Genomic DNA, 25,745 nt, shown 5'->3' with positions numbered 1-25,745 from the left:
CTCTCTGCTCCTCCCCCACTTGCCCCTGCTCTCTCTCTCTCTCTCTCTCTCTCTCAAAAATAAACAATAATTTTATTTTTCATTTTGTGTCTCTTGGTAGACAAGGTGAAAGGCAGGCAGTAGATGGATTAATGAATGCAATGAATTAATGAATGGAATAGTAGGCCCAATGACAAGGAACTAAAAGGAAGCAGTACTCTTCAGGAGAATGTCCCAGTATCATTTTCCCCTTTGATTAGGAGTAGTGGTGTGAACATTGCTAACACTGCAGAATCCCAGGCTTGTCCAAAATCTCTAGTTCTATCTCTCACCAGTAGTGGAACTCCACACACACTGATAGACAGTCCTATTTTCTCAGATGCTTCAGGGGAAAGACCAAAAAGAAACAAAAGACCACCCCCCCCCCAAACTTCCTGATTTACCCAACCACAGAAACTTTAACCCTCTCATAAAGGTGTCTGCATTTTTTTTTTAGGCAAATTGTTACTATGCCATTCTGACTCCTGTTGTTCACAGAAGTACTTTCTGGTACGGATGTGACAGGGTCCAGTCATCTGATTGAGAGTTCAGTTGTACAGTCAGTGGATTTAAATCTCTTCCCCTTGAGTTTTTCTATGTGTACCTCATCCCTCGCCTCCCCCCACACCCACTCTTAATCCCCTTTCCTCCCTTTTGCCTTTCCAAGCAGGAAAAGATCACAACACACCCACCACCTTGTCATCCCAAATTCCGTGGGGGCCTGAGCTCTGGGGGTCTTCTTCGTGAGGCCTTAACCTTACTTTTAGACAGTTGTCATTATCTTTGTCTAAAGGTCATAGCTAAATTGAATAAAAGGAAAGCTGTGTTTTCCTGTCGATGCACAAAGGCAGTATTGACTTCCCTAATCCAGTTTGCTGAGGGGTGAGAGAATTAAATTAGATATCTAAGCACAGAAATTGAGAGCCTTTGAAAACAAAGATAAGGAGACAAGACTATTTTCCCTTTTCCTGGGAGCTCTGGACTCCAGATTTTGCAGGTGTGTCACCTGATCCATGGCTTGCATTGATCAGAACTGTGCCAATGCATATTTAATTAGCAAGGGGCCCCTGGATGCATTATAGCCATCATCCCTGTACTGAATGGACTGTCAGACTTTCTGCACACTTCACCCCCACCCTCCCCTCCAACCATGCCCCCTCCCTTGCCTCCTTGTTTGGGAAGCTTCTGCATTTTGTCTGAACAGCTAAAAAGTTTCTTTGTTTTTAGCTGCTGATGCATACAGCACCACTGAGGAGAATACAAACAAGTCGAGTCCTAAAGTGTTTATTTTGTCTAGGAAGACAAGCTAGACCAATTCGATTCCTTTGGTAAGGTTTTCAAACCCTGAAGAAAACCAACAAGAAAAACAAAAAGAAAAGAAATACACTGTTCAATGCTTCATGTATAGATTTTTTTTAAAGTTGGTTATATTAGGATTAAAAAAAAAAAAAAGAAAAGATCCCAGGGTAAATAATAATAGGGTTAAAGAATAAATTCATTTTTATTATGCTAGAAAAGTATTTTCTTTTTTAAAAATCTGTTTTTTTGATCATTAGGTAGGGCATATTAGCAGTTTATGTGTTTTTTTAATCAGTCCATGTTGCATGATAAAAACTGACCATTCTGTCCTGAGTCTGTCATGCCCTCAGGAGAGCGAATGAATGTAGAAAAGTTATTTAAGATAGAAGGTGGATAAAAAGTTAGAGCTCAGGGAATTTTTGTAAGGTTTCAAAGGTCTCATGGGAGCTTCTGTTGGTGGGGATTCTTAAAGTGATGGGAGGTTTGGAGTTTTGCCTCAGACAGGTTATTTCATGGGATTACAGTCACCGTTCATTTTCACACAGGTTACAAAGCCCGAATACCCAGACAGAGTGTTGTCTGATAAACAGATGTAATACACCAAGTCTGCTTAGAATAAAGAGCAACAGACTGTGAGCACATGTTTAGGACTCATTTAAACTAATCAGCATAGTCTAGCTCATAGTTCTGTCTCTAGTCTACTTTTGAGGTAGCTTCTTGCTGGTAAAGTAACAAGGAATTTTTTTTTTCTTGCTACAGTTTGCTGCAGAGACTCATGGGAAATTCATTTGCATACATCTTGTTACAAAGACTGACTACTTCCTGGCTTAGACAAAGTGTTGCCTGATAAACAGACTTAACACACAAATGTCTGTCTGGAATAAACAACGGCAAGCTGAGATTTACATTTCCATTAGCAGAGATAATCTCTTTCCCAGTATATGGGAATTAAGAACCTTTTCTTTAAAACCAGGTCTGTGGTGCTGATGTTTTATACCAGAATCACATCATGCATGGGTTGGGACTGATTTTTAAAAAGAAACAAAAACTCATATTGATGGGAAGATTTATACTGTCGTGGTAAATGTACATTTGGGGGAGGAGAGGACCTTATAGTTTTAAAACCAGGTTTTGTTGTATTTTTTTATTTGATCTCTGCAGCAATCCTGTTAAGTAAGGCAAAATGGTAGTTAGTGTCCCCATTTTACAGATGAAGAAACTGAGATCAAGAGCAGTTAAATTGTGTAGCTGAGATTTTGTAAGACGCCATTTTTTTTGGTCAATCATTCCGTACTCCTTTTGGTAATGAAATATGAATGCAAGAAAAGCTAATATTTAGTGTATATTGTAAACTTAAATAGCCTGGTTTTCCTTGACAGAGGGCATTTTGTCATTGGAATAAATTTCTTTATAGATAGTCAGATACAGGAAAATAATGCATATAGACTATAACTCAATTATGCCTCATTTTCATTTGACATGTTTGTTTTTATAACATGAAAGTACACAGGGAACTTTTCTGTTTTAAGTGGTGTAGGTGACTATATGAGTAACCTTCAAGTATATATTCTTCTGTTTAAGAACTCCAACAACTTACTGTTATAATCAATTTTGTTTGTGACAAAAGTGGCTAAAAAGGGATGCGAGGGCTTTTTAAGCAGGCCTTTGTTTACACATGAGTGGGTTGGTGAACAGGTTGACACAGTAACTTTGGAGTTCTGAATTGATCAACAGGTTACCATCACATTTCCTGTTATGGGAAAAACAAAACTCAAAATGATGATCTAAATACTATAGCTTATTTTAGTCACAGACCCTCATCGAAGAAAATGTAAGAAATTACAAATTTAGCATCGTGCTTGCATATCTTTCAGAATCCTATTCTTGCCATCGACTTCATTTATAACTTCATTGAAAACGCTGATCATTACTTGAAATCAGCCTCATGCAAAGATTGAAGGTTTAGGATTGAGTCATTTTGTCGTTACTTTCAGAGTGACTGAATTTGTAATTTTTAAAGCTTAGAAATGATTCCCCCTCACTGTCATAACACAATAGTTACGCCATTTTATTTTTTTCTCAACGTGTTAAAACTGTATCATTCCGCAACCTCCTTGTGCACATAGAAAAATAACACATTTATGAGTAGGTGATAAGACAGTTGACTAACCCTTCATCCTAACGGCCTCATCATCATACACAGTCCCGACCAAACAGATGGGCTCTGAATACCAGTACTAATGCCAAAAACTCGAATTCCTGCAAACTTAATATTTCACAAATTCTCCTTCAGAAAGGCATTAAAAAAGAAAAGTTTCAAGGAAAAGAAATGGTAGTAACCTAGATTGTGTAACACTCATAAGTATGCCCTAAAACTGCTATCCAGGGGAATGTCTAAGAGGTGGATGTCCTGAGCAGCTGGCAGCTCCCAGGGTGGTCTGGGGGAGCCCTTCCAAGTCACTGCCGCCTGAACACAGCCTGCCCCCTCCGCCTGAGTCTGGATTAGAGGAGAAGACCCACGTGAGCACCCTAGCCTAGTTCTTTTGGAACGAGTTGTTTTTCCTCTGCTACGTCTCCCCATCTCCCTTCTGCTGAAGAACTTTGCGTACTTCGATTGCTGTGGTTATCAGGCACATGCACATATCCATACGAACACTCCTTTCTAGCTTCCTGGGAAAGTTATGGAGATCCAAGTTTGTATTTTAAATACAATAAAGATAAGACTTCCCACTTAAAGGACTGGGGAATGTTTCCATTTTTAAAGCTAAGAAAACTTTCACGGTGTGACTCACTTCATGATTTATCTGTGTTAAAAACTAAGTTATTGTATGTTAATGTTTCATTAAGTGGGTCACAATTGTGGACAACAATGGACATTAAATTTTGGTTTGGTTATTCACAGAGCTTAAAGGATTTTTGCCATTCTCTGGAAAGCTAATAATAATTGAATATATTTAGAGGCCCCAGACTGAATGATGGTATTATAAATTTCTGTTTGCTCTTCTCCAGACCATGATGGATAATGTTAGATTTAGCTGATGGTACTGTATTCATCAGTGTTCACATGTAAGCTACAAATTGTATCTACATATGTGCACCTATACACTGACATTCTACATTCTCAAATAAATGTTTTTCAAATATTTCCTTATACCTGAGTCTTTAAGGTCAAATATTTCCTTACACCTGAGTCTTTTAAGGTGAGACTGGAAAAAAAGAAAAGACAATCGTCTTAAATATTATAAAGTCGTATTTCTTTTATAACTGTAACTATAATATGACTAATAAACAAATGTGACTATCATAGCCATTTGACTTTCCAGATTTCTTTACTATCATAACATGTTATGATACCGGATGGTCACAGTAGAGCAATTCTAAACAAAGTAGCAATCAGAAGGAGAATTATTTTTCTATTATAACATCATGGATGTAGAAAAATGAATCTTGGTGTCCTTTGGCCGGACTCTTTTGCAAAGAACTCTGTCTTCCTGAACCATAAGAAATAAAACTTAACCTAATTTTTTAAATATCTTTAAGGGCTGCAGTCGTGGAATGTAACTGTTAATTATATTCAGAGTATAATCACCCCCTTTCCTTATTTTCTTGTCTTCTTGAAATGCTCCTAACTCTTCATTTATTTGCCGCAAAGCACTCATTCCTGTCTTTGCCTTTTCTTTACACATCACAACTCCAAACTCTGTTAGGTGGAATTTTCACTTTATTTCTTTCATTTGGCTAACTCATTTATGTTCTTCGATGCCTTCTGGCTTCTTCATTTCACCTTTAAATTTAGGAGATTTAGAACTGGACACAGAAGTTTAACAGAGGCTTTTCAAACTTCATTTTTAGCCAAAGCAGGTCAGGAGGTTGAAACTTAGGCTAAATTATTTTTCTAGTGGAAACAGAATTTTACTCTCATGGTCCATCGACTTTTGTTGATATCATGTTAACTGAATAGGAATTACATTGGTTTGTTTCAGGGTGGGAAGGGTTCTTCACCACCGCAGGTCTGCCCTTCCTTTATCAACTGTTCACAGAAGTCCCTGGGATGTTGGTATACTCTTCGGGTGTTAGAAATCGGCAGATTTCTCTTAGCTTTATATTCTTCGCATGTGTGAAAAGGTCCTGTGTCGTCCATCGTTTCAGATTGTACACATTTCTGGGAGGCCTCCTAGGTGTCAGACACTGTCCTCCCCTCTTGTTATTCCGAGAAGCCTCTCGTGCAGTGTTGGCCAGAGGATCATAGGAGGTGATTGTCTGCAACTTCTAAACACTGGGCAATATTTCCCACCCCCGAACCAGAGGCAAGTGCCTGTCTCTCTCTTGCCAGGTCCAATGAAGGGGAACATCAAGCAGAAGTAAAGTCCTTTTCTGCCCTCCTTCCTCATTTTATGAGAGTCCCAGTCTCCTTTTAAGTGTGAATTTAGTATGTTTTTCAGTTGTTGGCAGCATCCCAGTGTTAGAAAGCTGAACGACAAGTTTATCTTATTCAAAATTCATCTCTTTATTTCAGCAGTTAGTGAATCCTTGGGCAGGTCAGGCACCCTTGGAAGGTACTGGGGATAAGACAAGAATAAGAAAGGAACTCTTTTCTTTCTTTCTTTTTTTTTTAATATTTATTTTTGGGAAAGCACAAACAGGGGAGGGGCAGAGAGAGGGGGACAGGGGATCCCAAGCAGGCTCTGCACTGACAGGCTGACAGCAGTGAGCCCGACGTGGGGCTTGAACTCACGAACCACAAGGTTATGACCTGAGCTGAAGTCAGACATTCAACCAACTGAGCCACCCAGGTGCCCCAGAAAGGAACTCTTTTCTTAGGGAACCCAAATTCTCATAGGAGATCATTTAAGATCACCTTAGTATAACATAGTATAAAGCTTACCATAAGAGATGTATGTACAGTGAAAGGAGCGGAGAGGAGAAAGTTGGATGCTAAGTCGAGCACAGGGAAGATTTAGCAACATCCCACCTCTGCTCTGTGCCTAAAGAACATAAACGACACAGAAGTGAGATCTGTATTTCTTTTTTCCTGCCCAGTTTTACCATACTGACATGTTTTTGTCATTCTTCCCCTTTCCAAAAGGAATGTTCTCTGGAAGTCCATGCTGAGGGGGAGCAGAACTGAGGTTGGGGCAGCTGAATAAGTAGCAAATCCAGTACATGGCTTCTGTTCTTGCATTGCACAAGCTTATGGAAGCAGAGACTAATATGTAGGCATTAGGATTTATTTTATTCCTTTCCCCAGTGATTATATTGATAGTGAAATATCTTTGTCTGAGCACTCCAGCAATATAGCTGTAGGCGCCATAAAAATGCATAGATAGATGGCTACCAGTTCAATTAAGAGGTCTCAACCCAGCCTCCTATATGCAAACCCTGTCTATTTTAGGTTTAAGTTTCTGCTCATAAATTTTTTAAAAACCAAAAGAAACATTGCTTTTCAAGGTTAGGTTGAAGTCTGAGATTCCTTAAACAAAAAGCAAGTCTCTAGATGGGAAAAAAATTGATGACCCTAATGTACTTCCTTACAATAGCATTTCCAACTCCATCATTTAAACATACTTTAAATAATATTCTCTTCATTGTAATATACAGATCTTCTGGCTTTCAACCAGAGAACCAGAGGAAGTCACTGCCAGATATATGATAGAAGCTATGAGATATGGCATCCAATTCCATGCTGTTGTATCTGTTTTCTGGGGCCTCCAATTATTTCTGGAGGTGGGAATCAACTGACCAAGTGAGAATTGTCCAAAAAAATAAGCTATAAAGCTAACCTAGGCTTCCGACAGGTCCCTACCAAGTATAAAAGAGAAATTAATTGTTAACCTTCATGAGAGTGTTTTAATGTAAATGCTTACAAAAGAAATCTTTCATTTATATCAATTATGCACGGGTAGAAATTAATTTGTAATTTTGGTCATCTGGTTGGCTCCATACCTAGCAGCATCGGTGACCTTTTGCAATACCAGGGAAAGTGTCCATGCATCCTCCGCATAGAATAGCCCCGGGACTGGGTAGTTTTGTTCCTTGTTGGTTCAAAAAAGAAACGGCATGAAACAGCCTGTAGTAGGAAATAATTACAGAAATTTTTGGATCATTTACATTTCCTTGTAGATCTTTGGCTCTGCCTATCCCTTACCAGGATGCTGTGCTTTAGTGTGCTGTCCTCGGTGGATAACAGTGTCTCCAGCTTTCGAATAAAACTGGAGAAATTAAATTCCGTTTTCAGTTTGGCTAGATGCCTCCTCCAGTGTATGTATCTGAGCTTTCACAAGAGCGCTTCAGCCCCTTTCCGACCAACTCTCAGTCTTTTCTTGCCTCTCGGTCATTTTCTGTTTATTTGCTCCTATTTCTGGGGCCTGGAATTTTAAACTTTCTTTGAACAGACCTACAGCCACCTTCTGTTGCCGTCCATGTTTTCTCTAATCATGTTATGTTTCTATAAAGATAGGATGGTGAACCAAATGTAAAAGAAAAGAGAACAAAGAAGTCCACTTCTCTATTATTAAAAAACATTTTTTTGATCTCTTTATCCTCCTTGTCTTAATAATAGTGGGTAAGTATCAGAGAAGTAATTGGCTCTTGCATATTTAAATTAATTGAGATGAAACATGTTTCTCTGTTTGTTCACCAGGTGATTCATTGTAAAGATACACCTAGAAGAATGTCGTTGGGCTAAGCTGTCATATGGAAAGTTAGATTTGCTAGTATTACTGCAACATAAGTGTTCTGTTTGGCAGAATTTTATGGATCCTTTCTGGGATATGATCAAGAAGAATTTCAGCTTTCCCTAAAACAAAATTTAAGTTTTTTTTAAATTTAATTATGGATATTAATGATTTGAAATTTTCTAGGACAAAAATAATCAAAGTATGCCTTTCTCCTAAAACATGTTGAAAGACTTCTCAGAATATTTAATTGTAATTTTTAATGGCAAAATTGTAGGATCTTTCTTTAGAAAAAGAGAAGGTAGTCATGCCATATTTTTTAATTGTTTGCTGTAAAAGTAATGGTAATTTATGGAGTTAAAATTTCAAATACGGTCCAACATAAATTTGCATTCCCAATTTTCAGTGCAGGCTCCATACTTAACTTGGGTGATCATTCTGTGGGATATCTGAAGCCTTTTTGACCTGTCATGCTTTTGTGTGTGTGTGTTCACCATGACAATTGTTACAAAGTGATGAAAGCAATCACTTGGCCAGACTTAAATAAAAACTCACATCTTCACGTCTTTTTTTATTTGCACCTTTGGATCAACATAGGATTTTTGCTCTAGTCACCAGGTTAAGATCATTTGGAAACTTAAAAGTAGACATTTTCCTTATAGTACTTCCCTGTAATTAAAATCCTCATTTGCTTAAAAGCAGAGAGCCTTTCTAAAGTAATAAATTAGCATTTCTTGGCCTAGGATAACTAGGAACGCTACTTCTTTTTTGCAGTATCTCCAAGAAAGAGAATAGTAATGCTTACAACGCTGTTGAAATAGAAGTGGTATTTTCAGTTTAATCATAGTTAAGTGTCATGACCTTTTGATCTTGCACTGAACTTCTTGCTGAAATGTGGTCAAACTTTAGACAGCCAATTCTAACCCTGTGAGGCCCAGGTAAAGTTATTAGCCAAATTTTCCATAGATAGAGAGGCTTTTCTTTAAAAAAGGGGGGAGGTTGTTTGTTTTTAGATCATGTTATATACCGTTTCAAGTCCCAGAATATGTTTCACATTACAAAAGTTTACCCTGGAAATATTTTGCCTGATTTTTGTCTCCTCTCTCCAAGAAATGTCTAAGTATGTTTACTTCTGATTCTATGAAATTCCTTTGCTCTAACTGAATTTTATCTTTTTTAAAAATTAAATGTTATTTTAAAAAATCATCCCATTTAGAAATTAACTGAATTAATTTTTTAGTTTGGAAAATAATTGTATTTTTTAAGTAAAAAATAAATGGAATTCAGTGAAGGTGTGCAAGAACCTGTTTTTGCTAACAAGCCCTCTTAGGAGCTCCTGGAGGCATTGGTACGAGAGGAAAATGATACTTATAAAGCGGAGGAGGAAACGTGTAGCATTCAGGAAAGATGCCTTTGAGTTATCCTGCGATTTCAAGTAAATGCGCTAGAATATTAGGACTCTTGTATTTAATGGTGTTAGTCTGCATAGTCTGTTGCTAGAATACAGAGCTAAATATCAACAGAACTTGTTACTGTTGTTTGGGTTGCTTTTATATACCAGCTTCAAAATATGTTTTGACACTTTATTATGTTCTGAATCAAGCTTCAGATGTGTGTAATGAAGGATGAAGTCTTTATCAGACTCTAGTGTATAAATAATGGAGAAGAGCAGTTTGGAAATGGCTTCTCTGTTAAGAGGATGGTTTCTGAGGAGTTTCAAGTTATGATCTGGCGCAAGCCAAACGCCGCTGGAGGCGTACCCAGAATGGAGCGTCCTCTCTAGAGGCACGGGCTGCTGCTGCTGTTGCTGCCTTCTTTTCCCTTTCTCCCCCCCCCCCCACCTTTTGTTTTCATTCATCTTATCATTTCTATAACGTTCTCATTCCTACTTTACATGCTGAACTTTTTGAGAAAGTCTGGCACTTCTGATCCACTTTTCCCTCACAGACCCTGTAATTTTTGGCTGTATTTTTTTATGTTTTTCAGATTCAAGTCAATCTGAAAGTCCCAGCCAGCCAAGTGACGCTGACATTAAGGACCAGCCAGAAAATGGTAAGTGTAGTTGGGGACTCTAGCTGCTGCTGTTTTCAGAGTCCAACAGTAGCCAAGAGCCAACCGAGTACAAGGATTTGGGGTCTGCCTGATGGGCAGCTCACAGTAGGAACAACTCTGAGGAGTCAGGGAGTTCTCTGGGTCATTCTAGCAGCCCCAAGCCTTCCTCCACCCCACTCCCAAGCACCGTCAGGGTTCTCGTGAGAACCGGACTGTGAGAGGTGGGGTTGCTTTACCAAATCAGAATCTTCTACAGCACAAGTGAGGAGCCACAGTCTGTTGGTTTCATTTTAGTTCCTTCTGAGGTGGCAGGTGCCCCGCGATCTTCTTCCCTGGTGATACAAGTCATTGACCGACAAATATTTTTGTAGCCTTTTCAGAGCTCAGCCCTTTCCTAAGTGCTTTCAGAAAACGATCTCTGCCTTTGGAGGATTTTCCACTTTAACTTGTCTGAAATAAAACAGTACATGGCAGCATTAAATTCCTAAATTGCAGAATTCTATAAATTTTCTGTTGCAGAAACCTGATTAACATAGAATGCACACACATTCTATACAAATGTGATCGTGTCCGGTAAAATACTAAATTTGTGGTATGTGCTCCAAGTACAAAACAGATGGCCATAGGTTGGAATTTAAGATTGAGTAAAACCATCGGTTTCAATAAAAGCTGAGAAGTGAACCGGCAGTGCCTATCATATAGGAAACGCTGTACTACGTACTTTTACAGATACCATCTCCTACAACTCCAGAGTGCTCTTCCTCAGTGATAATACTAAAGGCTGTAATGGGGAGGCTTGACCTTGAGGGGTCTGTGAAGGGCTATGGCATTGGGCTTAAAAGCTCGGGCTGTGGCATCAGAACTGTGTTCAAATTCTGCCTCTTCTGTTTCTTACTTGTGTAATATTGAACAGGTTATGTAACCTCTCAGGGTGTATACTTTTCCCTCATCTTGAAAATAGTATGGTAAAAACAGATAATAATAGCCTACCTGTTGAAGAACTAAACGAGACATACATATTCATATAGTTTACTAAAAATTGTTGGCTCTTCAATATTACTCATTATTTTTCTTGTCATTATCATCCTTACCGTACTTATTTTTCATCTACTTAGAGTGAGCTCATTCCTCTGGTCTCTCTTTTGTTGTTCTGTACATTTTTCCCTGTTGATCTCCATCTGATATTTTGGAACAGACAGGTAGACTGAATTCTGTCAGTATTGTGCAGTGGAGGATTTTCACCACATTAGATATCCTCTCACTAATTTTATAGGATTTGTTTCATTTCACACGTGTGGTAAATTCCTTATATCATTGATGGATTCTAGCCTTAAATATGGACTATCTGACTATTTATATTCCCTTCTCATTCTGGTGTTTTAATGGTATTTTTCTTATCAAAGTTGTCTTTTCATAGCAAGCATTAAAAAAAAAAAGAGGGACCCCTGAAGTCTTGTTTTTAGTATCATAAATATCTCTATCTTATTTTTTGTTGACATTTTAAGGTGACATTAGTGTCATCATTTATTCCCACTGGACCTGTAGGTGATACCTTGAACGTTTCATTTCTCATAGATTATATTTCTATATAATCTGCCTGAGATATTCACTTTATTCTCATTTCACTTTTTAAAAATTTGTGGGCCGTACGGGTCTGTGGTTGGTGTATGTAGGTCTGGCCGCCCCACTAGCAGGCCTGCGATTCATCTGTCTTCATAAAATGGCCGACAAGCTGTTCACATGCAAATATAAATTGAGAGCACGAGAGGCTGGCAATGCCTTTCTGGAGCTGCCTGCAATACTGATATTGTGCGCTTCCCATTCCAAAAAGCAACCAGGATTGAGCCTGGATTTTTCGGCCAAAGGCACAGAGAGCTATTAGCCAAGTTCACTTTTAACCCCAAATTGCTTGGTGCTACTTCAAGGATCCACAATACTATTTCGGGAGGATCGTATCTAAGTTCAAAGAAAGCATTGGTATCTAGAAGAGAAAGTAATAAGTTCCTATGTTTCAAATTTCTATTCATGGCAAAGAAAAAAAGTCGAAGCTGCTTTGTCTTAGAGAACTCGACTGAAGCTTAGCCTAGAGGAAAATCAGCCTACTCAGTATCCTCTACCTGCCTTTTGTCAATCTCAGATGAAGTTATTGGAGGAAATGTGATTTTACCTCTTTTCTAAAGACACATAATCCCTAGAGGAAAATAAATGAAGAGTTGAGGACCAGGTATTTACATGCATTAGAGAACTTTCTAGTGTTGCTTTGACCAAGAGCGGTATTTCTTTTTCATTACCTAGGCTATGGATGACAAGTTCCTGAAAGGTTTTCATTTGTTTCATTTTTGTTTTTAAAAAGGCAGCTCTCATAAATGTATCAACCAAACTCTAAGCACTTTGAGAATCTTGGTGGGTGAACAAGGGACAGACTCTCGTCTTCAAATAAAGCGGGAACACATTACTCCTTCTTTATGTATATATGCGAGGGGAAATAATATTCTTTTTATCCTAGCTCTTGAGGAGAAAGGTAATGGGAAACGAATGGTATTTTCCTAGTAAACCATGGAGAATGAATAGACAAATGGTAACATGCCGTTTCATCCAAAACCATAAACTAGGCCATGTAACTTTACCTAAAGTGGATGCAGCTGTTTCTTCCCTGTCCAACTAGTCTGGTTTTTCCTGTGGAATTTTTGCTTTCTTTTCTTGTACTCCCTTAAGACTCAACTGTAAAAGAAAACAAATCTTTGTCCAATTAGAGTATTAGATGGGAATTTTGAAGGAATTATTTGAAGCCCAGAGATAAAATATCAGGATCTCCGAAACTCAAAGTTGGTATAATATATAATGATTAAAAACTCTCCCTCTAGAGTCCGACACACCCGAATTCAGATGAAATCATGGCTGGGTGACTTTGAATAAACTATTGCCCCAATATCCGTCTTCTTATCAGTAAAGTAAGAGTACTAAAACAACATACTTTGTATTAAAATAAGAATATGTACATGAAACAGCATCATGCCGGGTTCACGGTAAAGACTCAAAGAAAAGTAGCTATTACTACTTTTGGTTAAAGCTCATATCTGTATAGAGCATACATATCGGAGAGACCAGAAGCTCAGAGATTTGGAATGGAAGAGGGGTAGTGTCAGAAATAAACCAAGACTTTTAGAGACATCCTTTGTAGGTACCTACTCTGTTCTGGAACGTCAGACATACATCTCCTTAAATCTGTCCGTAATTCCCACAGTGCCACATCTGTTTTATTATGTGGACTAATCCTCACATTTCTTCACCTCCGAGGAGTCGCCTACCACAAAAGTGATTCAGAGTTGCTAGAATGTTCCGAATGAGCACTGCAAGAAAAGGTGATTCTGGAAAGAAGGGACCCCACCTAGATGGGTTTAATTTTAGCCGAGTTTTTTTCCTTGGCACGAACCAAATAGACTCTGTCTTATTAAAAACTCTAAGCTGATTAAGGGTCGGGTTCATGGCAAATTCCTTTTAAAACAATCTTGCACAACATTGAACTTAGCAGGTACCTGGTATTTATTTGTTTCATGAATAGAATTAATAAATTAGGTGAGTATGGTCTCATTATCCCCAAATATTTTGTGAGTGTCTGCTCACTGTTGATTTTACCAAGAGGTTTTTAAGGAAACTAATATCAAAAACAAACAAACCCAACAACTGGAGATACCAAAAATCTAATTTGGGTGTGGAGGAAGGTTGTACACAGACACATGGACATACATGCACAGACATGGCTGATAGTGCTAGGAAGGCCAAAGCCAGAAGCTATACTAATGTCCATAGCAGATCACCTCTGCCCCACTCACAGGAACAGGTGTGAGCAAAGATATGCAACACTATCATGTTAACTTATGCTTGCTTACCACAGGGAATGAAATTCTGACGAAGTTCTCAGCTCAGACTGGAATTACACATTTAATTCTTTCACATATTACTGAAACCCCCTTTCTGGCTTTTCAAGAGAACCTGAAGGTTATAAGCCTTAATTGTTGGACTTTGACTTAGAGCATCTACTCAAACCACCTTTGTTCGTGAACTCCCATGAGGTACTTTGGCTACTGTTTAAAATATTTATGGGACAGAATATTTGAGATGACTGCTCGATATTTACAGGACCTGTGAACAGTCCTCTTGCATTCTGTGGTGCATCAGGTCGGTCCTTAATGAGGAAAAAGCTCACGTAATAACCCTCCTACTTAATTCAAGTCACGTTTCTGTGGGGCCACACTGAGTCCATGTCTGAGGGAATAGCATAGTTCAGCATTGGCACTCTGAGAGCACCCTCCCCGCTGAGACTCTCTGTGAAAACACCCTTAACTAAAAAAAGAAAATGTGGGGTTCCCTTGCCAGAAAAAGAAAAGCTGTGTTCTCATGTTTTTTCCCCTCTTTACTCTCTCTCATCACCTGCACAGACTACTATTAATAACCTCATTTTAGTGGTTTTTAAAATGTGATATTTATAACAGGCAAGTGGAGTTGGTATTTGGATTATTTCCTTTAGGCTTAATCATGTTTGTTCTTCCTCATTTATCTGGTAGTCGCACATATGTTGGTGGCATAAACCCTCAGATGGGCCTTTGCAATCACTGGAAAGCCATTAATCACGATGCTTGCCCCAGATTTTGAAAATTTCCAGCTCTACCTGCCAATTTGAAAATAACCCCGGGAGAATTGGTCGAGTGTGGCTTTCATGGTCACCACCTTCATTTGTGTCATTTCTGCCTTGTATCGCTACACTAGATATTATTGCTGAATGTTTCTCGATGAGCAAGGACTATCCTCCAGCCATATCTCACTAGTTATCCATTAACTCATTTTTGTGAGAATTTTGAAGGTTTTAATAGTTCGGAAAGAGCTTCCAGAGCCACCAATTCCCTGACTGAAGATTTATGTATAGGATCCACTTTGTAATTTGGGGGGTGAGATAAGAGAACTGTGAATTTCTGTTTCTCTTGTGGACAAACATCCTTTTATCTGAGGGCATTCTCTTAAAAAATTGTAGGCCCAATACTTAACTTTTTTCACACCTCTTCAAATATGTAGTAGATATATTGCAATGTCATATTACAATATTAATGCATCACGGAAAGTCACAATAAAATTCATAATTCCAAACTCTAAGAATTGTCTCTTGCTTACTGCTGGATGGACTGCTCGTTTTAGGAACTGTTTTGATTCATTTTAGTTGGGTCATTTTAGGAGTTTTGGAGGCAATGCAGCCTTATAATTTGCACTTTACTGGGAAAGCAGGAGCATTCTAGCACCATTGACTTGTAAATACAATTTATCAATATTTCATAATTTGCATGAGTTTCCTTTACAATTACCTAGCAGCAGTTATTCAGAAAAGAAAATGCTGCAGGGACAGACACAGTAGAGTGACCACCAGAATAGCAGCGATAACAGTAATGATCAATATTTGAAAATATGTAAAGGTCCCAACTTAGGGAGACATTAAAACCTAAATGCCTTCTGGCTTCCAGATCTGTGTAATTAAATTCTGACTGATGGGTTTTCGGCAATATGCTGGAGCTGGTCTCTCTTCTTTAAGAGCCCAGAGAACCAGAACTTGGTTTGATCTGAAAAATCAGTCCGAGACCAGGTGAATTGTGCTCTCTTAAATATTGTTAGCAGATGTGACTCATCATTGTTTGCAGAGGCTCTTTAGAAATGCCTCCAGACAAAGGAAATTCTTGGATCTTGCCTCTTGAAAGATGAGGCACCAGGTGAGGCCGCAGGGTTTCCCCCGCATACATCCTGCAGTGTAGAGAGAATGCTGAGTTGACCACAGGACCCAGTGCAGTAAAGGAGCTCTTTCAACGGAAAAACAGAGAGGAGATTTGTAGTCGTTCTAAAGAAGTAGTTTTACCTCACACGTTATGGGTATTTTATTGTCTACATACAGAGGATAGCTAGCTGAATAGACTTTAAGTGGTTGGCTAGGAGCCAAAATAGGGAGTGTTTTAGAGCCACGTTCCCTGACGTCTAAATTCTAAAATGGACTGGATGGGTGGTCTAGTCCTGACATCTTGCCTCCTCCATGCGCCCCCCCCCCCAGTCCCTCACGCACAAATAGTTAACAGAGGAAAGAAGAAGTAAAGGGGTTTCTTTCTGGTCCTCAAATTTATTTGTGCCTGTAACTCTTGTCCCGGGAGAGACAGTCATTTGAGTGCCTAGTGGATGTAACATTTTAAGTAGAAAAGCATTTTTAAGTGTTGATTTATAATTTATATGGGATGGTGTCCATCTGTCCATAGATCTTGACTCCAGAAATAGGAAGCAATACAATTCATGTAGTATTTGAATTGGGCTCAGAGAAGCGACCAAATGAGGAGCCATCATCAAATCACAGTGTGGTAGAAGGTACACCTGGAGTGTGTCTGCAGCTCCCATCTGCTATTGTTCTGTTTTCCCTGTGATGTAAGCCTGAACAACTCTGGTAGGACCCTTTGACAAAGAAGGGCCTTAGAAGGACCTACAGTGTACTTTTAATGGTCACTTTCGCATACCTCCCCGTGAGTTAAAAATCAGCACAGGGAAATATCAGGGAGACTGGTGTGGGTCAGGAATAGCGTATGAGCTTTTCCTTGCCACAAATAATAGGGTCTGATTTGACACTTGAGTGTGAATTTGTTGACTTAAAGCCTGTATATTATTTTTTGGAAGGAATTATCCATTTGTGGATAATATTAGAAAACTGACTGTAATATAAATAATTTATTTGGGGATTTGGAGTCACTAATCCAGATTGATTAGTTGTCTGCTACAAAAATTCATGTGGCCACAAGGATTTTTGGCACCTTTTCTCCCTACAGCTTCCTCGTTCTTTTTCTCTTCTTTAGGATTTACTCAGCTCCAGGCAACTCTGTTCCCTTGGCATTAGCTTGTCGTTAAGGAAATCTACTGGGATATCTCAAACAGAGGTGGGGGAAGGGGTAATATTTACTGCAGATTACTCTGCCCCATCTCTGTTGTTAACTTCTGTACTTGGTTGATTTGAACCTAGAGGGAACAAGGAAGTCTCATATGCCTTATCTGCAGGCATCGTATGGTGAATATCCCAAGACAGAAGTGTAAAGGATGTTGTGGCAAAGTACGAATAGGCTTCCAACAGTCTCTCCATGAAGGAGAGTCCGTGTTTTCTTAGATCTCTGTAGGTATTTTGCAACCAGAGAGCTTCTCAGCAAGCAGCATTTGTAAACTCAAGAGAGGAGGAAGGAGAAGCCAAATCACAGCTGCTGAATAGGTCAGATTAGCAAAGGAGAGTTGGCCATTACAAGCCTGACACTGAGCATCTGCTAAAGGAAAATCAGTTGTCCAGGTCACTTAAAGACTTTGTGCCTCAGTCTTCTCATAAATGATTCAACAGAGAGTTATTAAGACTCTGCTGGGTCTGTTTGGACTATGGACTGGATGCATTGAGGGAATACAACAATGGATCAGACATCCTGTTCTCGAGGACTTGATAGTCTAGTAAGGGGAGAAGGACTTAATTCATCCATTCGTTCAACAAACTTTTATCTAGTGCATCTTAAGAACCAGGCACTGCCATGAGCAAAGCGGACAAAGTTTTACCTTTTGATGGGAGGAGACAGATGATAAACCAGTATATATGTAATGTGCCCAGTGGTATTAAATATTATGAAGGGAAATAAGGCCCAATAAGGGGATAAACAGTGGAGAATATGGGTGCTATTTTACATAGTGTGGTCAGGGAAGGCTTTTCTAATCTGTTGATATTTGAGCTCAGACCTAAAGAAGGCAAAGAAGAGAGCTATGCAGACATTAGGAACTTTGATTCTAGGAAGAGAAAACAGTAAATGTGGAGGCTTTGAGGGATGCTGGGGGTACAATAAGGGGTCAGTGTGGCTTGAGGGACATGAATGAAGGAGAGAGCATTTGGAGATGGGGGTAGCAGGAAACCAAATTGTATCGGACCTTCTAGGCCAAGGAGAGGACTTGGCAAATCCTCGATAAGCTATGATATGCCCTACAGAGGAATGCACATACCAAATCCATTTATTTCTTGATATAGGAACTGTATCTTGAGCCCCTACGATAGGTTAGATACTTAATGTTTAGTGGTGGGCAGAGCAAGCATAGAGTCTAGTATGGAGCTGTAGACAAAGGCCTGATTTGTAACATTGCCAAAGAGAGACACTCTCTCATCTACCATGGCAACATCCTTTAGTATCCCCAAAGGTTTTTTCTTTATGCATGTAATACTAAAAGCTGAGTTACTTACATGGGATACTTGACTTCACATACTACCCACTCATGCAAACGATTTCTTTTTCATTTAATGGAAATCTAAATCTGTGGCTTCCAACTTATCCCTTATCTCCTGACACCATTTAGATCATAAGCCCCCAGGTCTCAAGTACATTTATCCTGAAGCTTCATTTTTCTCCCTAATAGTTACCAGATTTAGCAATAAAAATAGAAGACACCAAGTTAAATTTGAACTTCATATAAACAGTGAATAATTTTGTAGTATTACATGGGATATACTTATACCAAAAAAAAAATCTCTGTTTATCTAAATTAACTCCTATATTTTATCTGGCAACCAGTCCTAATTCTCCCCACGGTCCCCTGGGCAGAAGTGACAGCAACATATGAAAAGGTTTGATTAGTCTGTGATGACTTCACTGATCACAAAGGGTCAAACCACGGGAATGTAACTCACTGAAAAATGAACCCTGGGAAGAGTACCACAAAGTTCTAATGAGTTGACTGCTTAAATTCCATTCCTCCTGCATCTGCTGGTACCTAGTCCAGTAGTTATCTTGGAACAATAAGCCTCTTGTAAGGCACAGTCAATAGGTACAGTATAAGAATTGAGAGCCATTGAATCTATGCAAGTAAATTTGTAAGTTTAATTAGTGGGATATCAATTGAGTAAGCCATTGGACAGTATGTGAGTCACTTCTTCAGAGCAAGTACGAAGGAAGTATACTCTGTTACAAGATTTAGTTACCAGCAGATGATTTGCTTCCTGAAAGATGATGAAAGTAGAAAATCAGTCAAATAGTAAAGCACTGGGAAATTCCACATTCAAAGATGAAGTAGAGAAAAGGCATTTCAAATAGACTTGAAAATAGAAGGTGCCATATTTTTTGTGTGCTGTGTGGGAAACAAAATATATATGTTTTCATTTGTAATTGAGGAGGTGTGACAAAACTTATCAGAATATGTTACAAAAACGCAGTGTGATCTTTGAACCCTCCCATTAAAAAAAAAAAAAAGAATAACGTTCACAGATTCAGGGAAAACAGTTTGGAAAGTTACGGTTAAACTCTGCTGGGCTTTAGAGCCAGAAAATGATAAAAAGAATGGTTTGGGTGATAATCATGATAATAGCTTACATTCATTGTGGACTTTCTGTGTGGTGTTTTGTTACTTTCTGCCTGGTGGTCTTCCAAGAAGACTGTGCCCTGATGGAATTATATGTGCAGGGATTTATTGGGGGGTAAAGCCTATGAAATATAAGGAGAGAGAGCAAAAGTCAGCTGGGACAGCTTTTAGACCACTCTACTGACCTGATAACTGTGGAAGGAGATGGGGAAGGGAGGAGGATTGAATGGGAAGAATCTCACATAGCAGTAAGCTTCTAAGAAAGTTTTATATAGGCCAATGGAGAGTCTTTGAACCAAAGTTACTTGTTATAAGAGTTCTGTGTCCCATAGAAATGGGGTATTCTCCCCCTTAGTCATTGTCTGGGAGACTGGAGGAAGGGTGACTTTTGAACAGAGGGGTGGTAGCTGGAGTTATCAGGCCATTAGACTCCTTGCAGCAAGTGATCTGATGGCTCATTTTTATGGCCACCATGGCAAAATGTTATGCTAGGAGTTCTGTTATTCGTATTTAATCGTAATTAGCCACCCTACAGAGAGAGGTAGCATTGGTGTGCCCATTTTACATATGAGGAAACTAAGACACAAAGAATTTAAATAGTTTGCCCACAGTCAAGAAGGTGGAAAGTGTATTTAGGTTTATTCTAACTCCAGAGTCTACTTGCGTATCCATTACGCTGTATTATAGAAAGAATGGTAACATCCTCCAGTTCCATAACTTATTGATTATGTAAATTTGGGCGAGCACTTTGAACTCTTGGACTTGTGTTTCCTCATTTGTAAGGTGGGATGTCATCACCTTCCCAGGAAGTGTGTTTTGGTCGCTGTTTTGTTTTGAGCTTAAACAATGTTAGTTCCTTTTCCTTCCTCATGTTTTTCTCTCATCTGGGATTGTCATCTCTTCCTTTATTCCTTATCTCATCCTCCCAGGTATCTGCCTCAGCCTTGCTGAGGCTCCCACAGGTTTAATTATGTCCTCAGAACTAACAGGACTGTTTCTGTGCAGATTATATGTATGAATGTATGTATGCACATGTAAAGTACCCAGAACTTGTAACGGTCCATAGTAGATACTCAATAAAGTGTAGCCCGCCTTCTCTTTCATCCACCTCATTGCCTCATGGACGTGAGCTATATGCCAGGTGGCCATCCAGAACACATTTTTTTTTCTTGCTTTAGATATTTGGAGAGCAAAATTACATTCTTATTTTTCTTACTAACATTCTTTACTCTTTTCCCCTACAATCTCAAGTGTTATGAGTATTTGATTCTTTAATAGATGGTTTAATTTTTTAATGTTTATTTATTTTTGAGAGACAGAGAAACAAAGCACGAGTGGGGGAGGGTCAGAGAGAGACAGAGACACAGAATTCGAAGCAGGCTCCAGGCTCTGAGCTGTCAGCACAGAGCTCTACGCAGGGCTCAAACCCACGGGCTGCGAGATCATGAGCTGAGCTTAACTGACTGAGCCACCCAGGCACCCCTTTAATGGATGGTTTTAAACAATGGACTAAATTTTCACTTGATTTTTCTGCTGGAGATGCAAAGTATAGAATGGGATGAGTTGTAAGGTATTTATAACAGATGCCATTATGTTTGTTGAATAGCATAAAACAATTATAATTTGCAATAAATTTGAAAGTATTTCAATGATACAAGGTGTTGGAATGTATTTATTGAAAATATAAAATGTTTATTGCCATTCCCCATTTTTTGTGCAGTACAGTCGAAACTTGCACCCTCATCCCTTTGATTTTAGATTTCTGAATTATTTAAAAGAATCGGTTAATTCTCCATTTCAAGTGAAGAAGACCAAGTTCATTAGGATATCTGATTCCTAGCATGTCCCACATTCACAGATCATGTTAACTCCATAGAGAGGTTTATCTTCTTTTAAAATTGCAAATGCTGCCCAAACTGAAAGCTTTTCCATTAAATGCATTCTTGCAGCTTTGGACTATAAGAAAGATCCTTAACGACAGAGAGGGAGACAATGAGGTACCTTGTTGTCAGAGCATCAGCCAGTTCTAAAAGTGGCAGTGTTCAGAATATGCGTGTCCTTTGAGTTCTAGTGGATTTGCAAATTGATGTCATGAAATACATATAAGTAAAACTCAGCACACACTAACACATTCTTTTGACCAGTGGTTGCCAACTGGTTGCTGAAGGGGGCAAAAGAAAAATATTAAAAGAAATTATGCATCTCCCCCTCCCCGAAAAAGCTACATGGGCTAAAGATTTTTGCTTTTGACTCTGTGAACACACTGGTTATCTTACAGAGATTTGTAATTTGGATTCACTTGATAAAAGGTGGGGGACAGATGAATTACCCATTATTTAATAAAGATGGCAAATTAAACACTTTGAGAAACAGGCTCCATGACAGGAAAATATTATAAGGTGTCCTTAGTGAAGAAAAGATATAGATGTCTCAGTGAGAGAGCAGTGGTTGAATAGTAGCCTTTAAGTTTCTCTTACAGAAGGAGAGGGAAGAAGAGAAAAGCAGGTGCCAGTAAGAGTCAGTGAACACTAGTTGTGCCCACAGGCTGCCCGTCGTCTCTGTACTATATTCCTCCATTCATTTTTACAGTGGATATTGTCGAATTCAGTTCTCCCTGAGCAGAATGGATAGTGAGGGTCAGGGCTAAAGGCAGCTCACAGGAGGAGCCTGAGACAGCACTTTTCTACATACATTGATCAGGAAAACATATTTTTGGAGTACAAGATCCAAACAAAGTTTGGGTAGCCTAATCATACATGACTGTGTAGAATATTTGCGTTCTGGGCTTAGATCTCTCTCTGTATGGATTCTTTCTGTGATCGATAGGAGAGACAAGAAGATCAACTGTGGTTGAATAATATTGTGTACTAGAAACTTTAAGCCATCTGAGTATGTTCTCTTATCTTGGCATAATAAATCTAAGAGAGGACAAGAAAAATAAGGTTCAGGGATGTTGAGGCACAAGTACACGGTCAACAGCAAGTGAGTGTCAGGGGAAGTGATGCTTCATCTTCTCGGGGTCTGAGGTCTGAGTCTCAGGTCTGAGTCTGAGACCGAACAGAGATAATGGAGAGTGAGGAGCTCTGAAATGTTTTGGAAGGCTTGACACCCAGCAACTATAATAATCTCAAATAATTTGTATTGTTAGGTTTCTGATGCATTTTCTGTATGTCCTGTCCCCTCTGCCCCCGGAAATTACAAACCTGGGGTTAGGTAATGACAATGGTAATGACACACTTACGATGGCGGTAGCAATGGTGGTTAACTGGTTAAAACTAGACTATCTGCCAGTTCTTTTAACTGAATCCTGGCACCTGGAAACAGGAATATGTCACAGTGTGTTGAAAGTGCAAACATTAAGAGTAGGTGTGCACTGGTCAGAGTGGCTAAAATGAACAACTCAGGAAACAACAGATGCTGGCGAGGATGTGGAGAAACGGGAACCGTCTTGCACTGTTGGTGGGAATGCAAACTGGTGCAGCCGCTCTGTAAAACAGTGTGGAGGCTCCTCAAAAAATTAAAAGTAGAACTACCCTATGACCCAGCAATAGCACTACTGGGAATTGACCCAAGGGATATAGGAGTGCTGAGGCAGAGGGGCACTTAGAGCCCAATGTTTATGGCAGCACTCGCAACAATAGCCAAATTATGGAAAGAGCCTACATGTCCATCAACTGATGAATGGATATAGAAGATGTGGTTTATGTATACAATGGAATATTACTTGGCAATGAGGAAGATTGAAATCATACCATTTGCGGCAGCGTGGATGGAACTGGAAGGTATTATGCTGAGTGAAATAAGTCAGGCAGAGAAAGACAGATACCATATGTTTTCACTCATGTGGATCTTGAGAAACCTAACAGAAGGCCATGGGGGAGGGGAAGGGGGAAAAATAGTTACAAACAGGGAGGGAGGAAAACCATAAGAGACTCTTAAATACAGAGAACGAACTGAGGGTGGATGGGGGGTGTGGGGGAGAGGGGAAAATGGGTGATGGACATTGAGGAGGGCACTTGTTGGGATGAGCACTGGGTGTTGTATGTAAGCCAATCTGACAACAAATTATATTCACAAAAAAAAGGTGTGCAGAATTATTCTGCATTTTTCCAGGGATACCTTGTGTATTATGGGCAACACGTGACCATCTGACCTAGGTACCAAGTGAGGGAGATGGTATTACTAGTAACTAATTATTATGCAAAATAGATATTAATAGAATCTCCGTTGTTTTCTTTAGGTACCCCTAACATGTGTTTTGAGGAAACCACTGTTATAACTGTATATACTCCTTGAGGGCAGAAACTGACGTTTGTGTTGTTTTCTAAGTGCAGGGTCTGGCACTCAATAAATATATTTGGAGTGAGTGAATTAGTGAGTAAATGAGTGAACGAATAGATCTTGTCCTCAGGAGTTTAAAGTCTTTTTATTTTTTTATTTTTTTTAAGGTTTATTTATTTTTTGGCAGAGAGAGAGAGAGAGAAAGAGAGCATGAGCGGGGGAGGGGCAGAGAGAGAGGGAGACACAGAATCCGAAGGGCTCCAGGCTCTGAGCTGTCAGCACAGAGCCCGTTACGGGGCTCGAACTCTCAGACCGTGAGATCATGACCTGAGCTGAAGTCAGACGCTCAACCGACTGAGCCACCCAGGTGCCCCTAAAGTCTTTTTCAAAAAAATTGAGGTATATTTGACATTAACTTGTGTAAGTTTAATTGTATACAACATATTGATTTGATACATTCCACATTGCAGTACGATTGCCATCGTACCATTAGCTAACACGTCTATTTCATTACATAATTACCATTTCTTCCAGTGTTGGGAGCGATTAAAATCTAGTGTCTAATAATGTTTATAATGCAGTTGTTTTCTATAATAACTGTACTGTGTGTTAGGTCTCTAGGACTTATTTATCTGCTAATTACAACTGTGCACCCTTAAACAGCATCTCTTCTGTTCCCCCGCCCCGGCAACCACCAATTTAGGATTTTAAAGCCTTTTAAGGGAAAAATAATACATAATTATAGGTAATTCCCCCTCCTTTCAATTCATCCTTGCCTTATCATACATGTATTTATTAATATATGTGCTAGTCCTTGTGTTAGGCAATGGAGCTATAAAGATAAATGAAATGCAGAGGTAGTTCTCATTGGGTACATAATCTAGCAAGGAAGGCAGATATTTAAACATACGTTTGCCATCAAATGTGACTGTGCTCTCCTGAAGGTATTTGGATAGCGTTTGGGGCATGTGATGAAAGTAGGTACAAGTGATAAAATCCGTGTAAGAGGCAGCAATAGTTAGGTTTTAGGTTTTCATAGAAGAGATTTATTATGTATTTAATCTAAACATGGAAATGTATGTAGGGGCGTCTGGGTGGCTCAGTCGGTTAAGCGTCCGACTTCGGCTCAGGTCATGATCTCACAGTTCGTGAGTTCAAGCCCCGCGTCGGGCTCTGTGCTGACAGCTCAGAGCCTGGAGCCTGCTTCGGATTCTGTGTCTTCCTCTCTCCCTGCTCCTCCCCCATTCGTGCTCGTTCTCTCTCTCTCTCTCTCTCTCTCTCTCTCTCTCTCTCTTTCTCTCTCTCTCTCTCTCAAAAATAAATAATAAACTTTAAAAATAATTTAAAAAATAATAAAAGAACACAAATGTATGTATATTCCCAGATGTTACCTAGGGTCTCCTTACCCCTTTGAATAAGCTCAAAAGCCCCATTCCACACTCTAAAGAGATAAATGTAATGCCTACTGCAGGATTTTTTGCATATTTCTAAGAGGGCTTTCAGGCCCAAGTTCCCTTCCAGCTCTAGGTTCCTGCATTTGTTGGGTTAGGTTAAGTGACAGATCTTCTCCACAGCCACACCCTGTTTTCTTCCCTGTCCTGCACCCCACATATCAGCCCCTTCCTCATACTTAATTCTGTGCTGTGTACACATAGAAATTATGTAGGTAGTTAACTTTGGTGAAATTGTAGGGGAGCAGGGTTGGGGAGAGAGTACTTGGGTCATGTCTTAGAACACACAGACCACTTGACATTGATTTTAAACAGTTCTGTTCTTAAAAACCACTTAGGCCACTGTGCTGTGTCTGAGCCTCTTCTTGCTAAGTTCTAAATGCAGAGGAGTTGCACTGTCTCTTATTTCCTTGAATTTTGCAGATATATGTTCTTGGGAGTCGGCTTTATCAGTGAAAAAAAATACCACCGCTATATTTTCCTACTCAATGACTTCTAGCACTCTTGATTAATAAATGGGATTCACAGTTTCTGCCTGTGTGAGAAGGAAAATACAAGGTCCTTGTTAAGCAAAAAGAACATTCAG

At 39.3% G+C, this 25,745-nt stretch overlaps 1 protein-coding gene across 6 annotated transcripts in view; it reads left to right on the top strand.

The window, feature by feature from the left end:
- NFIA (nuclear factor I A) overlaps positions 1-25,745 on the top strand; it is a 377,388-nt gene that overhangs the window by 184,117 nt on the left and 167,526 nt on the right. For all 6 annotated transcript variants that reach the window (XM_047869648.1, XM_047869645.1, XM_047869644.1 and 3 more), the window contains one exon: positions 9,978-10,043. In XM_047869648.1, the coding sequence (XP_047725604.1) occupies positions 9,978-10,043 (66 nt within the window). The remainder of the gene's footprint in view (positions 1-9,977; positions 10,044-25,745) is intronic.

The sequence above is a fragment of the Prionailurus viverrinus genome, chromosome C1, assembly GCF_022837055.1.
Source record: "Prionailurus viverrinus isolate Anna chromosome C1, UM_Priviv_1.0, whole genome shotgun sequence".
In the NCBI taxonomy this organism is placed as follows: domain Eukaryota; kingdom Metazoa; phylum Chordata; class Mammalia; order Carnivora; family Felidae; genus Prionailurus; species Prionailurus viverrinus.
This window is presented reverse-complemented; position numbering and strand designations above follow the sequence as displayed.